We start from the raw sequence: 21,291 nt of genomic DNA on the forward strand, positions 1-21,291 counted from the left end.
TCCAGGCGCTGCTATGGTAACAGAGGGAGGGGCCTGCTCGGAAGGAGGAGCTGCATCGCCCTCGGACCCCACACTGTTCTTTGGACTGGGCCTAGGCCTGCAGGTGCTTGTAGCTGGGCCCGATTCCCGCGCACCTTCCTCTCTCGCTTCAGCCAGAGATCCTCCCTATGCTCAGTTCCCATCTCCTCTTTCTCCAGGCTCTGTCCCAGGGCAGCTACGCCTCCGCCTGGACCATCTACACCAGCAGCTGGACAGCGCCCGTTCCCTACCTCCGAGGCAGCTCGCTGCAGCCCGGGCCTGGCTTTTGCCAACACCGCCCCACCGTACCCTCACTGGGGGCCCTCGTCAAAGTCACCCCCACCCCCCACCTGCACCGCGAGTCCTTTTGGATCCCTTCGCATCCCTTCCTCTCTCCCTACGGCTCGAGCTGACGTCGTGTCCAGCATCCTCCAAGCCCCACTACCTGCCCATCCGCCTTTCTCCCTTGCGCTTCACCTAAGGTAATTCCGGGCTCTTGTTCTGCCTTTAACAAACTCTGGATCTGCTCCCCTGCTCCCTTTGTAACAAAGCTCAGTTTTTTGCTTGCCAGCCCCATCCCCACCCTGCTTCCTGCACAGCTCGATCTCCTTTGGCCAACTCTGCAGACTCCTAGATGTTACCAGTTCCTGTCTAGTTATAGTTAGCTCGCGCTCACCCTTTCCTGCTGACTACCTTGCTCAGAAAACAGATCCTCCCCTACATTGCTCTGGAACCCCAAAAGTCCTCAGTCTCGGGTAGAAGCTGAGTAGTGTGTTTCTTTCCTTTCCTTTGAAGGTTGGGCAGAAGGCCCCCTTCCTCACCTTCCCTTTCTCTGGCTCCATGGCAGAGAAGTTTGAGGAATGGAGCACCCAGCTCTCCTATCTTGTTCTAGGAGTAGTCTCTCTGCATTCTGCTGTGCATACTGCCAGGGTGAGTGGCCTCTGCTATCTGGGAGTGGGGTTTTGAAGAGTTATAGCATCCTCCTGATGATATGATAACTGAAGAGTTATATCATGAAGAGTTTACATCATCAGAGGTCACAGAATACTTGAATGGCAGTTCTTGGCTACGATAGTATGGGTAGTGGGAGGGCCACACTCTGTCTCTCTTGACTTTGGAGGCTATAGAGATTGTTTTGGACCACATGTTGGCTAATCAGCTCCATTTAATTTGACCATTTTAAGTATGAAGAGCATGTATGATGTACATAGATTCAAGTGGAGAAAATTATTCTAAATGTTGGTGAATGGAAATGGACAGGAAGTTGAGTATAAAGTTAAACGACCAGCTTTTGGTTCTGGGCTGCTCATGGGGTGGTAAATGATCCTTTTTGTCTTTGTGATCTAATTTTCCTTTCCCCTATATTGCCAGGTGAACCGAGGGGCTGCAGCAGGCTTCCTACTTCAAGCCCTAGCTGCAGCTGCTGCATTGGCCTCAGGTCCCCAGCCAGATATCAATAACCAGATGGGAACCTGGGTGGCCACAGTCATTGGCCTCCCTCTCTTGGCCTTTGATTTCCATTGGGTGAATGGAGACCGATCTACAGCCAATCTGCTTCTAGGGGGTGGTATGGTCCTGGCAGTGACTGGCGACTATCTGGGTACAGAGACCAAGGCTGTGGCTGGTCAAGCCGTGGCCCTGGTAGCTGCAGTCACTATCCTCATTGTGTCTGTCTTCACTGTCAACACTTATGGAATGGGTGGTGGTGTGGCACTAGGTGCAGCCGGCCTCATGAGTCGCCTGGAAGAGGAGACTTTACTGTTATTCTTCCAAAAAGAAGATGCATGCAGATGGGCCCTGGCTGTGGGGAGCTGGGCTTATCGTTGGGCTCTGCACACTCAGCACTTGGAGTTGGACTGACCACTGCCTGGAGCAGATGCAAGCAAGATCCCTTCAGGAGCAGATGATTCTTATGGGTACCAACTTGATTCTCAGGATGCCAGGGAGGCTACATGGGCAGGTGTTGGAACCTGTGGGACTTGTGCTGGAGGAAAAGGCAAGGCAGGTGTGTGTGATGGGCATTCTTATTTTAGTTAATTCTTTCTTGTACTATGCTCTCATTCACCAGTGTGACCAGAAACTTTTGGCCCATCAGGAAAGTGAGATTTCTCCCATTATCATCACCTTCTGGCTGCCTCCTTCTGTACTTTCTTGCTCCATCTTTTATAGGCCAGTACTTTCTTTTAGAGTTAGTGCCTAGTTTTCCTCTTTGCCAAATAAATACAATCCCTATGATCGCTGAAATATGGTAAGGGGATTAGCACACCTTGGACAGTGAGCCTGTGGAGATGGAGAAGGTGTCCTGCCCAGAGTGGATTTTCTAGAACTATCTCCCTCACAGTTCCTTCCTACAGCCCAAAGACCTTAGTACTTCCCTATACCCAGGGATTGGTGCTTCATTTAGTTGGAGGATAGTGTGGGGAGGGAATGTTGCAACCCTTGGGATCTACCTTTCAATTTTCCTCTTTACCAAGGATGGAACATCGAGGGACATGTGAGTTTTATCCAAAGGGCTGTTTTTGGCTGGACTTGTATATGGGGCAAGAGAGGAATCTTCCTTTTGCCTTTCAGTGACATTTTAATAAATATTGTGGATTAGGGAAATATGAATCTAGCTGTTCCTGAAGGTGACTTGGCCCTTTCTGTCTGATTTACTCATTCCTAATATGGCCAAGGCTAACTCCAAACCTGAGCAGAACAAACGGGCAGAATAGTCTCTAGTCTCAAAACTGCAAAGTGAAATGGCCCTATCATGGGAGAAAAGGAGGAACATTGGATTTAGGGTGTCTAGTCTCCTTCAATGAAGAAATCTTTCCTTAGGTTGCCTGATTTTCTAGCAGTCATTATTTAACCCCTTGGAGTTAAACAAATAGTGTTCTAGATTCTTGGTATTGGCATCTATTTGTTTCTCTTTCTTCCAACTCCAACTGAAGGGCAGGATTCACATATTCATTTTTTCAATAGATCTACTAAGTACTTACACTGTGAAAGAGACATCTGTAGAAGAAAGCTGGGGGAAGCACAAGGAGAAAGAAATACAGGTTAGAGACACTTATTGGTTCTGCCTCCCTGGTCCATTTCTTCCCCCAGCTTATAGTCTAGAAATGGCTATAAAGACAAGCTAGCTTGTAATTAAAGTCTAACCATGTCATTCCTCTGATTAAAAATGTTCAGTGCATAAAGATTGCCTATAGGATAAAATGCAAACTCCTTAGTCTGCCTCCAATTTATATTTTTTGCCTTTTTCCACACTATATTCCTTCATGGATTCTACATCACAACCAAATTAGACCCCAATTTTAATTCTTACTGCATTCCCACAAAGTGCATCCTGTGCCAGAAACATCTCATATCTTCCCGTTGAAGCCCCATTCCCCCATTAAGTCTTGTACCTCAAATTTTCATGGAAACTTTATTTGGAGCTTTCTTTTGCCTCTTTCAAATTCTACTTGTCACACTTGTGTACATGTCACATTCTCCCTAGTAGATCTTAAGCTTTGTGAGAGTAAGCTTTCTTTCTCAAATTCATTTATGTACCCCCAATGCCAAGACATAATGGGCTTAATATATTTTTAAAAATAAAATTAAGGGCTAGAGAGGGCATAGATAGCAAATTCTATAGAATTTCTATACAGAGAACAGGAAAAAATGTACAGAGAAAGGAAATATTCTTATAGGCTGAATCAGCTAACGGTTACATGGAGAAATAGGTATTTGAGCTGAGCAGGATTTCACTAGATGGTGATTTCATTAGATGATTCCAGACAGAAGGAATGGCAATGAGTAAAGAAAAGGAAAACAGGAAATTCTAAGTAAACGTTTGTAAGCCAGTTTCATTAGAAAGTAGATTGCAATGATTGGCAATTGGGATAAGATTATAATGGGCTTTGAAATAGCTCAGGGGGAATGTAAGTCCAGTTTGGGGAACTTAATGGGGAAGTAGGACCCACCACTTCCTCCAACAGACTTCTTATCCCATTAGAGTTTATACAGCGTTTTTTTCATTGTACTTCTGTACGCTGGAATACTGTATATTACATTTATATTTTTGGGGCAATGTGGCATGGAGGATAGACAGAGCCTTGGGAGGCCTTAAGTCAACATTCTCCTTCTGACACATGCTTGCCAAATGACTCCATCTCTTAGTACAAAGAAAGTACTGAGTTGGAAGTCAGTTGGGACTTCTCAATAATAATGAAATTAGAAATCCTTTCCTTATTCCTAGATATATCTCTTCTACCTAAGATTGAGCTTCATAAAGGGACTTTGTATTTTTTATCTTCTCCCATCACAGTGCTCAACATATAAGCAATTAGTATATATTTCATTTATTGACTTTTGAAGAAAAGAAGCTACCCTGGCCTAGCTTCCATCTATCATATTTGAGATCTTTATGCCCTGGGACCTTCATCATTACTGGCCAGCCAAGCTGGGCGAGGGAAAAGGTTTTCGTAGTCCAGTTGTTTTCCAACGTGTCCATATAATCGGTTCTGGTCAAAGACACGACCTTTCTTCTTGCGTTGACATTCCCCTCTGAAGTTACCTTGCTCATCTCCAACTACAAGGATGGTGGTACCCAATACTTTTAAAAGGAACTTAATTTTTATCTCAGCTTTCTCCAAAGGGTCTTTATTTAATGCAGGCCCACAGTTTCATGCTAACCCCTCCTTGGAGCTCTGCCACCTCGAGAGATCAGGAAGCTGCATCTCGTAGGAGACCCTAGTTCTGAGTTTACCAAGGACGGGATCTGGAATAAAATGAGTTTCCCCAAACAGGCTTTAAGATAGGGAAACTTTGGGATGCGGGAACATTATTTCCGTAGGGAAGCGCTCAGGCCCCGCCCCTGTCCTGTCATTGGGTGAATAAAGGACGTCCCCGCCCCAACCGTTAAGAACCCACCAATGGGAATCAAGAGGAGAGGCGTGGGCCCTAAAGTAGGCGTGGTTCAGGCCAGATAGTTTCGCTGGGGTTCAAATTTGCACTGGGACTCTGGGCTTCTGTCTTCTACTCCGAGCCCGGGAAGTCCCTTGTTGTGGCCTTCTTTCGACAGATGGTGTGGGAAGGGTTTCCCTGGGGTTTTAAGTTTGGGGAGAGAGGAAGGGAGGAAGAGGCATACACTAATTTTCTGGTAAGGTCCAAAGAGGACCAGCCTTCTCTTCTCCCCCTCCCCCCAAAAGGCTCCGAGGAAACCCAAATGTGCTGACACCCTGCTTTCCCTCGAGTAAGGAGAAACATGCTACGCTACCGGCCTGGGATATCGCCGAGGAAAGGGCCCGGCCTGGCTGGGAGCCTCACTTCCAGCGTCTGGAAAATAGACACAATTCCTTTCTTCTTAATCCGGTCAGAAGGGCGGGAAGTGGAAAAATATGGGAAGCCGACGTTTCCTTATCCCTGGGGGCTCGGAATAGGAAAGGGAGAATTTTGCAGTCCTCGGCCTTCCAGGATCTTCTAGTCTCTCCCTCTGCTCTTGCTCCCTCTAACCCTACCCGCTAGATCATAGCCTCTTCCTGTGCTCAGAGGTAGGGTGGGGCAGGGGCCTGGGAAAAAGTCGGGGGCAGGAGGGGGCGGAGTCTATGAGGCTCCCTCCTCCTCGCCCCGATTGGCCCATTACTGGAGCTCCAACTCTAGACCTCGATTTCCGCCCCCACCTCAACCTCCCTCCACTCTTTCCCCTCCCCCTCCCAAGCGGAATGCTGATTGGTCGAGGTTATGGGTCACGTGATGGGCGTCGCCACCACCGCCTCCGCGGGGGGTGGGGGGGCGGGAGAGGGAGCGAGCAGTGAAAACAAAGATGGCGGCGCCGCCGGGTTTGGTGTCTGCATCTGAGTCTAAGGCAGCGACAGAGGCGGCGGTGACAGCGGCTGTAGTTTCGAGGAGACGCGCGGGCGACCGAGCCCTGTGAGGCGGCGGCAGCGGCGGCGGCGGCAGCGGCGGCGCAGCGGCGGTAGCAGCGGCAGGAGCGCGCGGTGCCCCTAACCCCCTCCCCCTCGGGCGGCGGCGGCGGCAGCGGCGGGAGCGCGCCCGGCTCTGCCCGGCAGCCGCGGCGGGATGTCCGGGGCTGAGGAGGCCGGGGGCCCGGCGGCGGCAGCGGGAGGACCCGCGGGTTCCGGGGCCGGGCCCCCGGGCGCTTCCGCCATGGCCGTGTCAGTGTCCGTGCTGGGGGAGGCGGCCGGGCCCGGGCTCCCAGACGAGGCGGGCCTGCCCGCGGGCCGCCCGCTGCCCCTACCCGAGGCCGGCGGCGACCCAGATGCGCCGCCCAAGAAGCGGCTGCGGGCGGCCGAGGCGGAGGCGGCGGCGGCAGCAGCGGCCTCGGCAGCGACGGCTTCGGCTTCGGCGGCCGCGGGGAGCGGGAAGCTAGAAGAGCGCCTCTACTCTGTGCTCTGCTGTACCGTCTGCCTGGACCTGCCCAAGGCCTCAGTCTACCAGGTACGGCCGGGGTCCCTGGCAAGGACCTCAGCCCCCACCTCCCAGCTGCCCCTCCTGCTTTCCTTTGGAATCCGGGCACAAGCACACCCCAGAACTCTGACACCGTCTTCTTCGCCCCTTTATTGTTAACTCGCCAGTCTCCTAATGTGTCTTCCATCCCCCACTTCTTTGGGGGATTCCCACACCCTTCTTGCTTCCTGGAAATACTAATACCATCCCTCTTTTTGCTATCGGCACCTTCAGGCATTGTCTTTAGCAACCTCTGGCCCTTTTCACCTCCATTTCTCCCCAATCTGGCTTTTCTTTATCTCTTTACTTAGTCTCCCCAGGTTGGGCTCCGCCTTCCCCATCATCTCTGACTACGCCATCCTCCCCATATTCTTTTCCCTAGCCGCCCCCCTCCTCCCCATTTCACCTTAGGCAACTTCATCTTTTTTCCCTTCCATTGCACTACACTCTTCCTTTCCTCCCTTCTCCCTGGAGGGAGCTCCCTCAGCCCTAGATCTCTCAAGATTTTTTCCTTTTTCTCTCTACCCCTTATTTTTTTATTTTGAATTCTTTCCTCTATTCTGCCCTTTCCCTTTTTATCCTCCCCTTCTCTTAGTAGTCTGGTTTTTCTTTTGTTGCCCCCTTAAATGCTTCTATCATCTGATTTCCTACCATTTTTGACAATCTTATCTGCTCTTCTCATCATCTTTAGGAATCTTAAAATATCCTTATTTTTTTTAGAGTCTGCCCTATCTCCATCGTTTTGGACTCTGATTGCCTTCTGTTCCCTGATCTGATTTCCTGCAGTCCTTCGACCTATCCCTTCCTTCCCTGATCTTTAATAGCACTCACTACTATCTCATCTATCAATATTATGCCATTCATTCACCTCAACAAGCATTCATTAAAGCACCTATTATAAGGTCTTGGTGATACAAAGAAAAACTGGGTAAGGGGAGAATATAAATAAAAATTAGTAAATATAAAATAATTTCAGCTGTGTTCCCTTTATCAACTTTTGTCACCTTAAGCCACCTCATCATCAGTATTCCCAGAGTCTAGCCTGATAATCCAATTCCTACTCCAACCTCCCTGATTTTAAACACCTCCCCTCTACCCCATTTCCTACTCTTTTTTTGTAGTTGCTTCCTCAATATAGTAGCATCCCTGTCTCCCTCCAAATCTTGCTGATTCTTAATCATTTTAAGGCTCTTTTTCCTAAATCTCCCACTTGACTCTTTCCTTATCCCTGTACTATGGAATCCAGCCTTCCTTTCCTTATTCTCCCAATTTGTTCTCTAATATTACTATCCCTCAATCTCTTTTTAGATGGGGAAAATGCTTCTCTCTCTGTGTCTCTTTCTTTTTCTCTGTCTCCTCTTTCCCTCCATTTTTTTTTTTTTTGGGGGGGGGGAGCTTTATGAATGTTGCATTATTTACTGGAGAGAGAGAGGGGCAGAAATGCATCTACTAAGGGTCCCTCTTCCCTTAGGGAGGCCCCTTATACCTCTCTTTATCCAATGTCTTCTGTAGGATTACTCTCCTTGATCTCCCTCTTATTGTGCCAAACATCTCTTGTGTGATCCTGCAGGGAGAAATAATGTAGCTCATTCACCCTGGCCTCCACCTTTGGGGACATGTTTTTCCCTGCCTGATTCTTCCTTTTTTCCCAATGTGGCTGCAGAATCCTTTCATCCAAAATCTGTTAGACATTCTCTTGACCCCATTTTACCTTCCAGATTTGTTAGCCCAAATGACAAAGTCAAAGTCCAACACCTGATTGCTTCTTGAACTTATAAGTCCCTTTTCTCTTCTATCCAAACCCAGGGTATCCTACCCCAGACTATCCCTTCCCCAAATATGTACCTTAATCCCCCTTTTCCCTCTTCTCTTCAAATCCCAGCTATATTTCTAGATTTCTACTTCCTTTACTCTGAATGAGGAATGAAGACTTTTCTTCTCTCCTTTCTCCCTATTGTTCATTGTTCTAATTTGGTTTCATTATCTTCCTCAAATAAAACAAAATTAGCCAGATTTAAATATGGATCTGATAAATACATCTTCTCTCTACCTACTTTTTTTGCCTCTCATAGACCAAGCTCAGTGCCCTCTCACTAGCCTTAGAGTCAATTTACCCATTCCTATTTTGGGGAGATAGTGCTATAAAGCTTTGGGCCTCATATGTAGATAAAATGATTTTTGGTGAAAGTAGTGGAATTTAACACATCTTTTCAGGATGGAAAGATACCTATGTATTTCTGAGTACTCTAGCTTCTTATGAAATAGATTGCTGATTGGCTCTCCTGAGATCTTATTTAGGATATACAGTCTTCACTCCATCCCTTTTTCTAATTGCCACCTTACTCCCAACCTCCATATAAGCTCTGGAAAGATCAATAGGAATCAGTATTATAATCTGGGAACAGTGAACAGTATTTTGGCTTTGGAGTTTAAGGCTTCTTTTGAAGTCTTGGTTTGTACCTGGTGGAAGTGAGATTGGCAGTTGAAGGAAGAGGGGGGAGATACTCCTTTTCTCTTCTCCCTTTTTTTCCTTTGCTCTTCTACCTGGCAAGAGACTGAGACAGGTGGGGATATCTTGGCAGATCTCCAGAATTTGGTGTGGGTAGATACTGTAAATAGTGTGTGGGCTTGTTCAGAGTCACCACATACCTAGTCAAGTCTTGCTGGGGTGTTTTTTTTTTCCCCCCTACTGACAGTGGGGTGGAAGGCCTATTTTTTGAGAGATTGAGCCTTCATCTCCTTAGAAATAGAAGGTTAAGGCAAGCATTTCTCTAGCCTTAATGCTAGTATCATGCTGAATTTATGGGGTTTGAAGTAGTCTTTGAGCCTTTTTGAGATTATTAACATATTACCTCTTCCATCCAGACTTTGATATAAATAAACCTGTGTGTGATTCTTCCTGAATGTTTATATGCCTTCATTGTGCCAACAGTGTTTCCCCCCCCAACCTCAGAGGTTGCCCTTAGAATTTGAAGCAGAGTCTAGTTTTAAAAATATATATAGTAATGCAAGTTGTGTAGGTGATTTGAGAGCATTATTTTGATATGGTAGGACAGAAATAGGGAGCATTCCAGAGAAATGCTTTGGGGATCACCTCTGTAGGGCAGAGCCAACCATCAAAATGCAAAGGTCATTGCTGCAGTGACGTTACACTTTGCTGAGCTGGCCCTAAAAATATCCACCTGGTGTTTTAAGAGGATCCTTCTGTAATTGTCCTGTTTGGGTTAAGAGCAAGTCTGGGCAGCTTCTTCTTTCCCTAGGAGGGAAGGCCATGCTAGCTTTTCACAACAGCTTTCAGGGGAAAAGCATAATTTGTGTTGACAAGTTGTCCAGACATAGGCATGTTGTGACTGCTTTTAAAGTGGCTACTATCTCTGAAAATAAGGTCTTCCCAGCTTTGTCTTACTGATACTTCCTTCTTTGTGAAGCCTATTCTCTCTTTTTTTTTCTTTTATAAAACTTTTTATTTTCAAAACATATGTATGGATAATTTGACAACACTGACCCTTGCATAGCCTCGTGTTTCAGATTTTATTCTCCTTGCCTCCACCCCTTCCTCTAGATGGCAAGCAATCCAATATATGTAAACTTGTTAAAATATATGTTAAGTCCAATATGTATAGACATATCTTTACAATTATCTTGCTGTACAGAAAAATCAGATCAAAAAAAGAAATTAAATAAGTGAGAAAACAAAATGCAAGCGAACAACAAAAAGAGTGAGAATGTTATGTTGTGATCCATATTCAGTTCCTACAGTCCTCTCTCTGGGTGTAGATGGCTCTCTTCATCACAAGATCATTGGAACTGGTATCAGTCATCTCATTATTGGAAAGAGCCATGTCCATCAGAATTGATCTCTCATACCATATTGTTTTTGCCGTGTACAATAATCTCCTGGTTGTGCTCATTTCATTTAGCATCAGTTCATGTAACTCTCCAGGCTTCTCTAAAATTATTTTCCTGATCATTTTTTATAGAACAATAATATTCCATAACATTCATGTACCGTAACTTATTCAGCCATTGTCCAACTGATGGACATCCATTCAGGTTCCAGCTTCTTGCCACTACAAAAAGGGCTGCCACAAACATTTTTGCACATATGGATCCCTTTCCCTTCTTTAAGATCTTTTTGGAATATAAGCCCAATAGTAACACTGCTGGATCAAAGGGTATGCACAGTTTGATAACTTTTTGAACATAATTCCAAATTACTCTCCAGAATGGCTGGATCTGTTCACAATTCCACCAACATTATATTAGTGTCCCAGTTTTCCCTTTCTTCTGCAAAAGATATTGTGTAGAATTTCCAGGGAGACTGTCAAATTTGTACAAGAGCTGAACATGGACTGTCAATTCTCCAAGCTATAAGCCTGTTCCCTGACTAGATTCTCCGAAGTTTCTAGACTGAGAGTTCTCCAGTTTAGACTTCATAGCATTGGCCTTAAGTAAAATGGGAAAAAGAGTCCTGTAGTTATCATGTGCCCCATGATTGCTTTTGAGGCCAAGGTGGGCAGCCTTAGAGCTCCTGAACAATGGTCTCTCCTTATAAATTTCAGACTGGGTCCTTGACAAGTAGGCAGTTTGAGCAGGTGGCTGGGCCCTCTTGGTCAGAGTTAAAACCAGTCTGACTTGTTTTCTGTAGTTGTGGTATTCCTACTTATTAATAAATACTTAACTGGTGAGCTTAGTTAAGAAAATTAAAAAGTGCAGATTATCATCCTAAATGCCACTAAGGTTTTTCTTAAGAGGCAGAGTTGGGGCACTGTAGTTTGCCCTTTTTTTGGTGCCTCCATAAACATGTCGTTTTATCCATGATGTATGGTGATTCCCTGACATGTACATTTCTGAAGTTCTTTATCTTAAAACTGATATATGAGTATGATTTTGCACATCTCTGATTCTTAGTTGTTAGAATCAAATCGACAGCATGAAATAGGAAGCTGACTATTTCAGGATCTTAAAAGAATTTCAAAACTATCCTTTATGTATTTGTACCGCTTAGAGGTTTGGGATCACTGGAAGCTAGCCTTTTATTGATTGTGCTAAATTTTGGAAGTCTCATTTACTCACAGCAAAAACTGTCCTTCAGGGGTAACTGAAGATGATTTGGGAATGAGCAAGAAATGAGACTTCTGATTAATTTCAAGGGATTGTATCGTGGTGTACCTTACTCTGTATATGTTCTGTTTGTACACAGACATGTTATATAATCCCAAAATCAGGTGATAAGGCAGGCTTGTGAAAAGCAAGGCCTCATGAATTGGACCTCCGTTGGAAGGTGGCAAGTCCTGCCAAAGTTCAGGATAGTGGGAAGCATGAGTTGTAAACTGGTGAATGATGGCACTGAGTTAGCATTAGTGTCCTCTGGGTAGCTAGTGGAGGATTTGTTTCAGGGGGTTACTAGATTCACATTTTCAGCTGACAAGAGAGCCAGTGATTTGGGATATTAGACATACCAAACTAAATTGACATGACTTACGTTTGCCTATGATCTGAGGTGAGCGGTCTGATTCAGGTTTACCCCAACTGTCAAATGCTTATTGAGTGAAGGAAAGAGGCTAGTATATTTAGCAAACTCAGATGGGTTATTAGAAGTGGAGGAAAGTAGATCTTAATTAAGGGGCATCTAGTGGATTGGTTAGAGTTAGAGTCAGAGAGCAACATATATTTTGGACACTGAGATACCAGTTTTTAGAAACCATTTAATGAGTCTCTTGATAGATTGATTGGGGCCCTGGGACTTTACCTAGAATGGCAGGCTAAGTGAAACATTTTCTAAGGTTCTTGTGTGCTTTGTTCTCAGTAACACTGCTATCCTAAAGTAAATAGTGAGATAGTGGTAAAAATAGTGGATTTGGAGTAGAGAACCTAGGTTCCTGCCCTTCTATTTGGCCTGGGTCAATTCATATAATTTTTCTAAATACACAGTTTCCTCATGTTTAAAATGAGAAAATTGTATTAAATGACTTCCAAGGACCCTTCTGTCTCTAAGTCTTATGATAAAGTTTTCTTTCTTCAGTTCTCAGCTCTTCTCAAAATCTTAAATTTCAGCTTTTCAAATAGTCAATCCAGGTGACCTCTAATCTAACAAATACTTTTTAAGATCTCACTTTATACAAATTAAGGGCAGGTATATGGCTCTGTAGATGGTGTGCTGGAACTCCTCTGAGTTCAAATCTGGCCTCAGACACTCACTCATTGGATGACCCTGGGCAGTTCTCTTAACCCTGTTTCCCTCAGTTTCCTCATCTATAAAATAAGTTGGAGAAGAAAATGGCAAACCATTCCAGTATCTTTGCCTAGAAATTCCCAAATTGGGTTACATTTGAGTTGGACACAATTGAAAAATGAATAGATTGTACTAAGTATTTGTCCAGGAAGATAATCACCTTATGAAGGCAGCCTAGTATAATTTGCCTTGTAGTCAGGTGCTGCAATTTTCAGGAAGGACAAGGCCCAGCCAGGCCCAGCCTGGTAGAGCTCCAGCAGCTGGATGGTAGGGGCAATTATACCCCTACACTAGAACAGCTACTATCTTTCTTTGTTAGAAGACACCTACACATTTTAAATAATTACTTTTGTTTGTATTTTAACTCTTCAAAGGGCTGCCCTATGCCTTATTTCATTTTCACAAATGCTCTGTAAAAGTGGTTTGTGGCAGGTGGCATCATCCTCATTTTACAGAAGAGAGGAGTGCATAATGCTTAATAAAATTAATTCATTTGACCTGAAAAAGGCTGTGATTTACCCAAGTTGAGAGGCTTTTGTGTCTTTCTGTGATCTCAATTCAACAGGCATTTGAAAAAAAATTTTAAACTGAACACCTAATAAAATGAGCATTTCCATATATAAAGTAGAGAAAAGAATTGTTCGTATTGTAGTGAATATTGTATAAAATTTACTTTTCCTTTTGATCATGTAATAAATTCAAAATGGAGCTTTCAACGCTGTCCTATTTGTGTTTCCTTTGGCTTTTCTTTTTTTCCTCTGCATTCTTAAAAAGTGCTTCAGTGATCTCTTTTCTGTTGTCTTTTTTGCAACCCTGTTGCTATCCATCTCCCCTTACCACTTTCCTCCATTGAGGAAAATAATAATTATAGCTAGCATATAGTAATAGCCAATATGATAATAAGTATAATGCTTTAAAATTTGCAGAGCACTTCACACATATTTTCATTACAATAATCCTGTGAAATAAGTGGCATTATCTGTCTCCTTTTACAGATGGGAAAACTGAGGCAGACAGTTTGAGGGACTTGTATAATGTTACATAGCGAGTAAGTATCTTGAATCTTAAGGATTCCAGATGTGGAGCTCTGTCTACTGTACCACTAGCTACTCTTGGGAGCAGCAAAACTGCTTCAACAAACTTACCTAAAGCTCTACCTTATACAAAGGTAGTGCTGGGTGCTGAAGTAGATAACAAAAATCAGCTTAAACTTGGTTACTGATCCTCATGAATTTGTCATTTTGTATATGATACATAATAGACATAATTATAAAATTCAGTTATGTAAGAGAGGTAAATGTATTCTATGAAGATGGCATTACTGTGTTGGTGGGATCCTAAGAAGACTTTATAGAGTAGATAGCATTTGACCTGGACGTCAGAAACAGGTAAGATTTCAACAAGGTGGAATGATAAAATTCCAGTTGTATAGGAACAATGTGAGCAAAGGTTTGTAGGCAAAAAAGTATAGAAAATGCATAGGGACCCCCTTTGCAACAGAGTACAGTAGTAGAGAGGCTAGAAAAAAAATTACCATATAATGAAGGGCCTTAAATGCCAGCCTGAGACTTAAATTTTTACTATCTAGGCTATAGAGAACCATTTAAAGATTTTGAGCAGAGGAACAACATGAACAAATATGCATAAGAAAGATGAGATTGGCAGTATGTGAAAGGTAGACTGGAAGAGAGGACTGGAAGCAAAATTAATCTAGAGTCACAGCTTTGCATACCTTTCTACTAAAAGATAGTCTAGCACACCTGAAATGGTGAGATCCTGGGCATTGCAAGATTGGGTGTTTGTGTGTGTGCTCAATCCTTTACATTTAGTCATTGTTGCCATAGACCTCACCTTATCTATGGAATTAAGAATGGAATTGTTAGATCTATTACAAACTTTCATAAGCTTTTTAGAATGTTAGGATAGATTTTTGCATCTTTGAGACTTTTCCTGGTATTAATCTGGAGTGCTTTAATCATCTAGAATTCTCCACACTGTTCAAGATGTTGAACCATGGAGTTGAACCAAGAATTGTTGGCAAATTAATTTATTTAAAAATTAAGTGCAAAATTAGGCAGATGCAAAGCCATCATTCTGCTATTTGAGGGTGGAAATCATCTGATCACCTTTTTTCCCCAAGGAAAAAGGTTTCTTTACAATTCCTGAAGAATTACTAGCTTACTCTCTTTCTGCCTCCTTGGTCTACTTTCCAAATGCATATGTCCACGTGATTTCATGTAAAGTTAATATAAAATTTATTCAGTAAAATTCACATAAAAATTAAGACTTCATACTGGGACCTGGCACAATGCATCATATTTAATCACACTTGGTTCTATTAAATCATTGTCAGAAATAGTGGAAGACCCAGTGAAAATATTCTGCTTTGACATTTTCGTTGTAGTGTTTTTTACAGTATTCCTGTGCACTTAGTAGTTAGTTAATCCATATTTCTAGTTGTACACAATATTGTGACAATTGTATAGTCTCTTTAGAGATATCAAATAAGCGCAGTTCAAATTGACTAGCTTTTTTGATTTATTCATAGTAGACAAAGGTTGAAAATTTTTTTTTTATATCTAAGATACTATTTTTAATTTTTAGAAATTTAAAGAAAAGAGATAACATACAAATGTTAACACATCAAATACACTTAAATTTTTTTTTTTAGAAATTGAAAGATGACATACTACAAATGTAATACAAATTCTTTCACTTAAAACAAAGCTCTCAAGCCACCATTACTACACTGAAATTCCTTTAAAAGTTATGAAAATTTTTTTTTACCACAAATAAGGAAATCTAATACTTTATAGGATCCCATCCTCAGTTACTTAAGAAAAATTTTACTAGCTGGAGAAATTTTGCCATACTTTTCTCAGGAAGTGAAAGTCACTTTTTATGGTATACTGACCTTGCATTGTTTTTGTTATAGGCCATAGTTACTCTCATTTTCTCCTCTGCTCTCTCTTACCTGTCTTTCTCTCCCTTCCCATAATGAAACAGTAGTACAGTCATTTTTCAGGAAAGTAGAATATTTGCTTGATTTAACACATATCTGGTGAGTAGGGGCATACTATTTGATAGTCTTTTCTCTTGAGTTATCCATACAATATAGAATTGTAAAGAACTTGAAAGATTAGTTTTAATTCTTTCATTTTGTGGATGAAAATTAAGGCCTCTTTACTTTTCTAAGGTAAAGAGATTGCCTGACTTTTAATCCAGTTTTCACTCTTAATATCTTTGATAAACTTAATTTGTTTAGCACGTAAATTTTTTTGTTTATTTTTTATTTTATTATAGTTTCTTATTTACAAAACATGCATGGCATGTTTATGCATATATATTTATATAGTTATCTTGTTCATAACCTATTTATGTGTACTCATATAGATGTTGGCAAGATTATACTGCTCAATCCGATTAGATGTAGTCCCCGCACTTAGCTCATTTTGTCTTGATCTTAGTTCTGGCTAGAGATTTAACATAGAATACTTAGGCTCTGCCTGTCCTTCTTAGGTAGTTACAGGAATCTAAATGGACTGGGCCTGTGAATTGAGGAAATGAGATAATTCTCTACTTCGCAATCTTCCCATAACATCTAGATATTAAAGTATGAGCACTATGTGAAAAGAGCTCCTACAAGGCTTTGTGAGCCTATGTATTTGTCCTAGTTCTGTTTACTATACACACAGATGGCTTTAAAAAAAAACAAACTTCAGTTGGTCAATTTTTTTAAGTTTCTGAATTTTGAAAGATTTTCCAATTGAGCATTGAGGTACTTTCTCCAGTGTCTAGAAACACTAAGGTTACTGTGGCCCCACAGGTATTGTGTTGTAGTTGTAGTAAGAGTTCTCAGTGGGTCTCTTTTTGGGGAGCTACCCAAAAAGGCCAGGTATACATTAAGGGTCTTACCTTTTTTCCCTCTAGGGTATTGGAAACTTAAAATTAAATACTTGAATTCATTGTATTAATGAAATTCATCAAAGCTTCTCTTTGACTTCCTCTAGTCTGTGCTTAGACTCTGTAGGAAAGTTCCTTTATGTGTGGGGGTGAAGGATGCAGAAGGACATCACATAGTTGGCCAGCTGGTTTTTCTTCTACTAATGTTGTGCTTAAAGTTTTAATCATAATGTTCAAGTAAATTAGTTCTGGTTCCTATGGCAACTGCACTTTGTTTCCTTGCATAGGTTTAATTTTGCTGCACATAACTGTGCAAAATAATATATTACAGATCCTTTGGAACTCTTGCTTTGCATTCAAGCAGCCAGAGTTTTGGGCAGTAGAGCTGGGGGCTGAGCTGAGCTCATGGAGATAATCAGAGTTGCCATTTTTAGAGAGGATTCAGAAACCTGGGACAAAGGAGCCTTTCGGAGAAGGTACATTTTAAGTAAGACCATCATGACGTATGTGTAATATAGATTCTTTTAATATAAGAAACAGTGAGATCTCATTTTGTAAATATTTATCTCATCATTTAAAAACCTTAAGATAGAAGCTTTGGAAATTTTTGATGAAAGAACAGGGTTTTTTTTTTGTTTTTTTTTTTTAGCATTTTTATTTTTAAATCTAAATTTTGTGTGTACATGTGTATACATATGTAAGTATACATCTGTCTACATATATACATGTGTGTGTATACATATGTACACATACTACAATGTTTCTGTTGAAAGGAGCAAATAGATTCCAGTCCTAAAGCACTCAGGTCTGGGTTTGGCATAGTGAAACTATGGGCTTTCTCAGTTGTTTTTTTTCCTCCTGACTACCAATTCAGCAATTCTTCAAGATTCTCCTTCCATGATTATCGTCTTTCCCAAAGATCACCTACTACAATATATGTGTCAATTGCATTTATTTTTTCAAAAATACTTATTTTCCCCAGGTAATCCCCGGAGACTACTTGGGAAAAGAAAGCCCATTCACTTCTAAAATTCAGAACTTAAACACCAAAATGAGTATCTTCATATATAAGGCAAAGCATAAAAAGGTTTGAACACGAAGCTGGGAATCTCTGCCATGCACAAATTTGCCATTTCTCCAAGCATATATCAAATTTAACATGTTACTTTATTTTTTTCCTTTTATTTTGGTAATCCCATTGCTTATGTACCTCCCTCAATCACCCAACACTGAAAGAAATATAAAATCCTTGTATCAGAAATGTAAAGTCAAGTAATACGGAAATTCCTCAGTTGACTAGGTCCAAAAAAATATCATTCTGCACTTTGAGTTCATCATCTTTTAGTCAGGAGTTGGGGACCATGTTTTATCACCAGCCCTCTGGAATTGTTTTTGATCATTACATTGGTCAGTTTCTAGTCTTGTGTTATTAAATAAAATACTCTTTTTGGTGGTTCTGCTTTTCTTACTCTATCAGTTTATATGGCTTTCTAGATTTGTCTGAATTATTCCTTTCATCATTTCTTACTACACAGTAGTGTTCCATTTCATTCACACACTCTGATTTCTTCAGCCATTCTCCATTTAATGAGCAGACCCTGTTTCTAGTACTTTGCCACTATAAAGAGAACAGATGTTTCCTCTTTCTTTGATTTCTTTAGGGATCTAGATTGGTGGTGGTGGTGATAGGAGTCAAAGAATAGGCATAGATTAGTGATTGGAGGAATAATGGGATATAGCCCCAAATTTCTTTCCACAGTAGGCTTTTGATGATGGTTTTGATTGAGAGCTAGAAGAGACCTTAAAGAATATTCAGCCCACCCCATTCATTATAGTTAAGGAAACTGTGTCCTAGAGACTGTCAGTTGTTACTCAGGTATAAATTAACTAAGACAAGATTTAAACCCAGGTTCTTTCATGCCAGAGCCAGTGATCTTCCTCTTCATTGTGACTCATCTGGGAAACACTTTTAGCAGAGAAAGAATCATAGACAAGAATGAAAGCTTTGAAAGTACATGTTTATTAGATACTGAAAAGAAAAGCAAACAAACTCTGATATTTGCAGTTTCATGTACAATTCTTTCCTTCCATATACTGTATTTATGGAAATGCTCATTTCATTTGGTGTTAATTTCAGAATTAAAAAAAAAAAATACTGGGCAGCAAGAATTCTGAGGCAGCAGCTGTTGCATTGGACTGAGATGAACATTTATTTGAAGTTGAGAAGAGAGTGTAGTGTTGGGGGAAGGGAAAGGCTGTGACATTATATATCTTCTACAGGCCCTGCTTGACCCATAGACTACTGCTGACTCCACATTAGGGTACAGTTAGTTCCAGCACAACACACAGTATCTTGGCATAGTAGGCAGAACATAGCAGGTTAAAACTGACTCCTTACAGAAGCAGAATTTAGCTATCAAGTTGTAAGGGAGTCCCACTGCAGTCTCTGTCCTACATAGCCACCTGTTCCTTCTTTTTCTTTCAAAACTTTTCATATGACTGGTGCTCTAGACCTGACAGGTTGCTCTGCTGGTGTTGGGTTGGTGAATTGGCATGCTCAGTGTTACGGGATGTCCTTTCAGCTTTAAGCCCTGGAATTAAAGCAGATACCATTTGGGGGCCCTGAGTTAAATTCATGGCTCTATCTTGAAGAAATGTAGAAAGTTTGTGTGCTGGACCAAATTTGAAGACATCCTTCCATAGTCCTGCTCAGGCAAGTCATGGATATCCAGGGTGGAACACCCTTTATCAGTGATGGGAAAGGCAATAAGACTGGGCTTTGTGTATTGCTAATTCCCTGTGGCTGATGTTCTGAAGTGTCTATCTTCTTAACCATATATCCATCCTGGTCCCAAGTCCTCTGTTCAGGAAGGCCAAACAAGGAACAGAGAGGCCTTTTTTCTGCTTTATGTTCCCAGGCAAATAGAAAGTCGTTGTCTTTGGCAGCTCATTGCCAGGAAAAAATGGGCTATTTTTAGGAGGAAATGTTTGTTGCAGTTTCCTGGGTAACAACCCAGCCTGATGCACTCAGTGTGGGGAAGCCTGGCACCCTTGTTGCCACTGACCAATTATGCACCGATATTCAATTGGCCTTGGTGTCCTACTTGTTCTTGAGTTGGCCATATGGTTTCTATAGCCTTTGTATAGCTGCTGAGACAGGCTGAGCTGCACCTGGATCTTTGATCCAAAGAACTTCTGATTTATCTGGGATATGTTGCCCTATTTCAGTGTTATGAAGTCTTGAATACAAATAGGAATATACCATGCTCATTTGTACTCTTTCTAAATCAGAGTGGGGAAGTCTATAAACCTAGTCCCATCTGGTCTACTCCTGAGGCCTAATCAATCTCTAGTGACCTGGGTTTTGCCACGTTTGTAGGCTGTTGCCTTTAGTGAATTCTTGAGGTAGATGTGGCACTTTTTCTTCAGTTTTGATTTCTCAGAGCTCCAAAGGCTTCTCTAGAAGGACCCTTTTATTTCTTCCTACAGGAGGGGAAATGGGAAGGTGGGTTGCTGCCCAGGGAAGAGTATTTGATTGTCTGGCTGGGCTGTCCTAGAGCATTCTGAATTTGGGGCTTTCCAAGGGCACCTAAACCATTGTTTATATACTGTAAATGAATACAGAAGCTCTTATACCAAGCAGTTCCTGGGAGGGGGGAGTGGTGGGGCTCTGTGTAAAATGAGGAGACATGTATAAACAAATATGCTGGCAATTTATGGTAATTTTAGTTAACACGTTTCTTTTGGGAGGGAAGAGGAAGAGGGGAATTGGAGATGTCTGGGTTGAGGAAGGAGAAACTATACATACACTAAAGAAATTATTAAAATTTAAAAGTATTGAATATGGTATAGTGGAAACTAGGTTTGGTTGAGAGAGCTGAAATCTAGTCCCATTCCATCAATTTTTGTAGTTATATGACCTTGGGACAACATTGCTCCCCAGTCTTTTTATAATTTCCTTCCATGCATTGTAAAATACAGCTGTACTGGCTTATTTGCTATTCTTGGGATACAACATTCCATCTCCTAATATTGTATCTCAGCACTGGCTGCTCCCAGGCTTTGGAATGCTTTGTCTCTACATCTTAGCTTCCTAGCTTCTTTCAAAACAACTCAAATCTTATATTCTACTCAAAGTTTTTTATTTTCCCATGGTCTTTCCCTCCTCTTCTTCCTTCTGAAGAATTTCCTATCTAGTTTATATGTTGATGATTCTCAAATCTACCGTTCCTTCATCAATCTTTTTGCTGGCTCCAATCTTACATTTATAACTGCGCAAATTGGATGGCTAGGAGACTTTTAAAATTACTTATGTCTAAAACAATACTACTTTTCTTTCTCCTTAAAATCTGCTTTCTTCCAGTCTTCCCTGTTTGTCTCTGTAGAAGGCAATACCATCCCCTCATTCAGTATTGGAACCTCGAAGTCAAATAGGATTCCTCACTCTCTTATTGTCTTATAAAACTTTTCTATTTCACCTTTTATCATCTCTTGAAATGCCCCCTTTCTCTGACACTGCCATTACTTTAGTGCAACTCTCTCACTTCACACCTTGAATATTACAAGTAGTCTGCTCATAGGTCTGTCTACCTAAAATCTCTTGCCCACTCCTGTATATTATTCATTTATTCATTAAGTTGATGTCCTTAAAGCTCAAGTCTGATCATGTCTTCAACACCCTCCATACCCGGTAAACACCA

At 41.7% G+C, this 21,291-nt stretch overlaps 2 protein-coding genes and 1 long non-coding RNA gene across 7 annotated transcripts in view; 2 read left to right on the forward strand and 1 right to left on the reverse strand.

The window, feature by feature from the left end:
• Positions 1–401: 401 nt before the first annotated feature.
• TMEM276 (transmembrane protein 276) lies at positions 402–3,225 on the forward strand. Its single transcript, XM_051971272.1, has 3 exons — positions 402–500; positions 814–948; positions 1,390–3,225. Exons 2-3 carry the CDS (start codon positions 859–861, stop codon positions 1,876–1,878), a joined length of 579 nt encoding a protein of 192 aa, XP_051827232.1. The 5' UTR covers positions 402–500; positions 814–858; the 3' UTR covers positions 1,879–3,225.
• A 354-nt stretch (positions 3,226–3,579) lies between these two features.
• Positions 3,580–5,960, reverse strand: LOC127544590 (uncharacterized). The gene is made up of 2 exons (XR_007949482.1): positions 5,314–5,960; positions 3,580–4,765 (listed from the first exon to the last, which is right to left on the reverse strand). It is a non-coding gene; the product is annotated as an uncharacterized LOC127544590 (long non-coding RNA).
• Positions 5,961–6,050: 90 nt separating this feature from the next.
• Positions 6,051–21,291, forward strand: part of ZFTRAF1 (zinc finger TRAF-type containing 1) — a 43,306-nt gene continuing 28,065 nt past the window's right edge. For 3 of the 5 annotated variants that reach the window (XM_051971267.1, XM_051971269.1, XM_051971270.1), the window contains exon 1: positions 6,052–6,444. In XM_051971267.1, the coding sequence (XP_051827227.1) occupies positions 6,067–6,444 (378 nt within the window). In that variant the 5' untranslated portion in view covers positions 6,052–6,066. Of the gene's footprint in view, positions 6,445–19,201; positions 19,305–21,291 lie in introns of those variants that run through there. The other 2 variants (XM_051971268.1, XM_051971271.1) reach the window with 2 other exon arrangements.

The sequence above is a fragment of the Antechinus flavipes genome, chromosome 1, assembly GCF_016432865.1.
Source record: "Antechinus flavipes isolate AdamAnt ecotype Samford, QLD, Australia chromosome 1, AdamAnt_v2, whole genome shotgun sequence".
NCBI lineage: Eukaryota > Metazoa > Chordata > Mammalia > Dasyuromorphia > Dasyuridae > Antechinus > Antechinus flavipes.

Bases quoted from the DNA above. Each gene is read 5' to 3' on its own strand.
- TMEM276 (XM_051971272.1), top strand. From the start codon at position 859: ATGGCAGAGAAGTTTGAGGAATGGAGCACCCAGCTCTCCTATCTTGTT. The intron at 949-1,389 runs GTGAGTGGCCTC...CTATATTGCCAG, and splicing joins CTGCTGTGCATACTGCCAGG to GTGAACCGAGGGGCTGCAGC.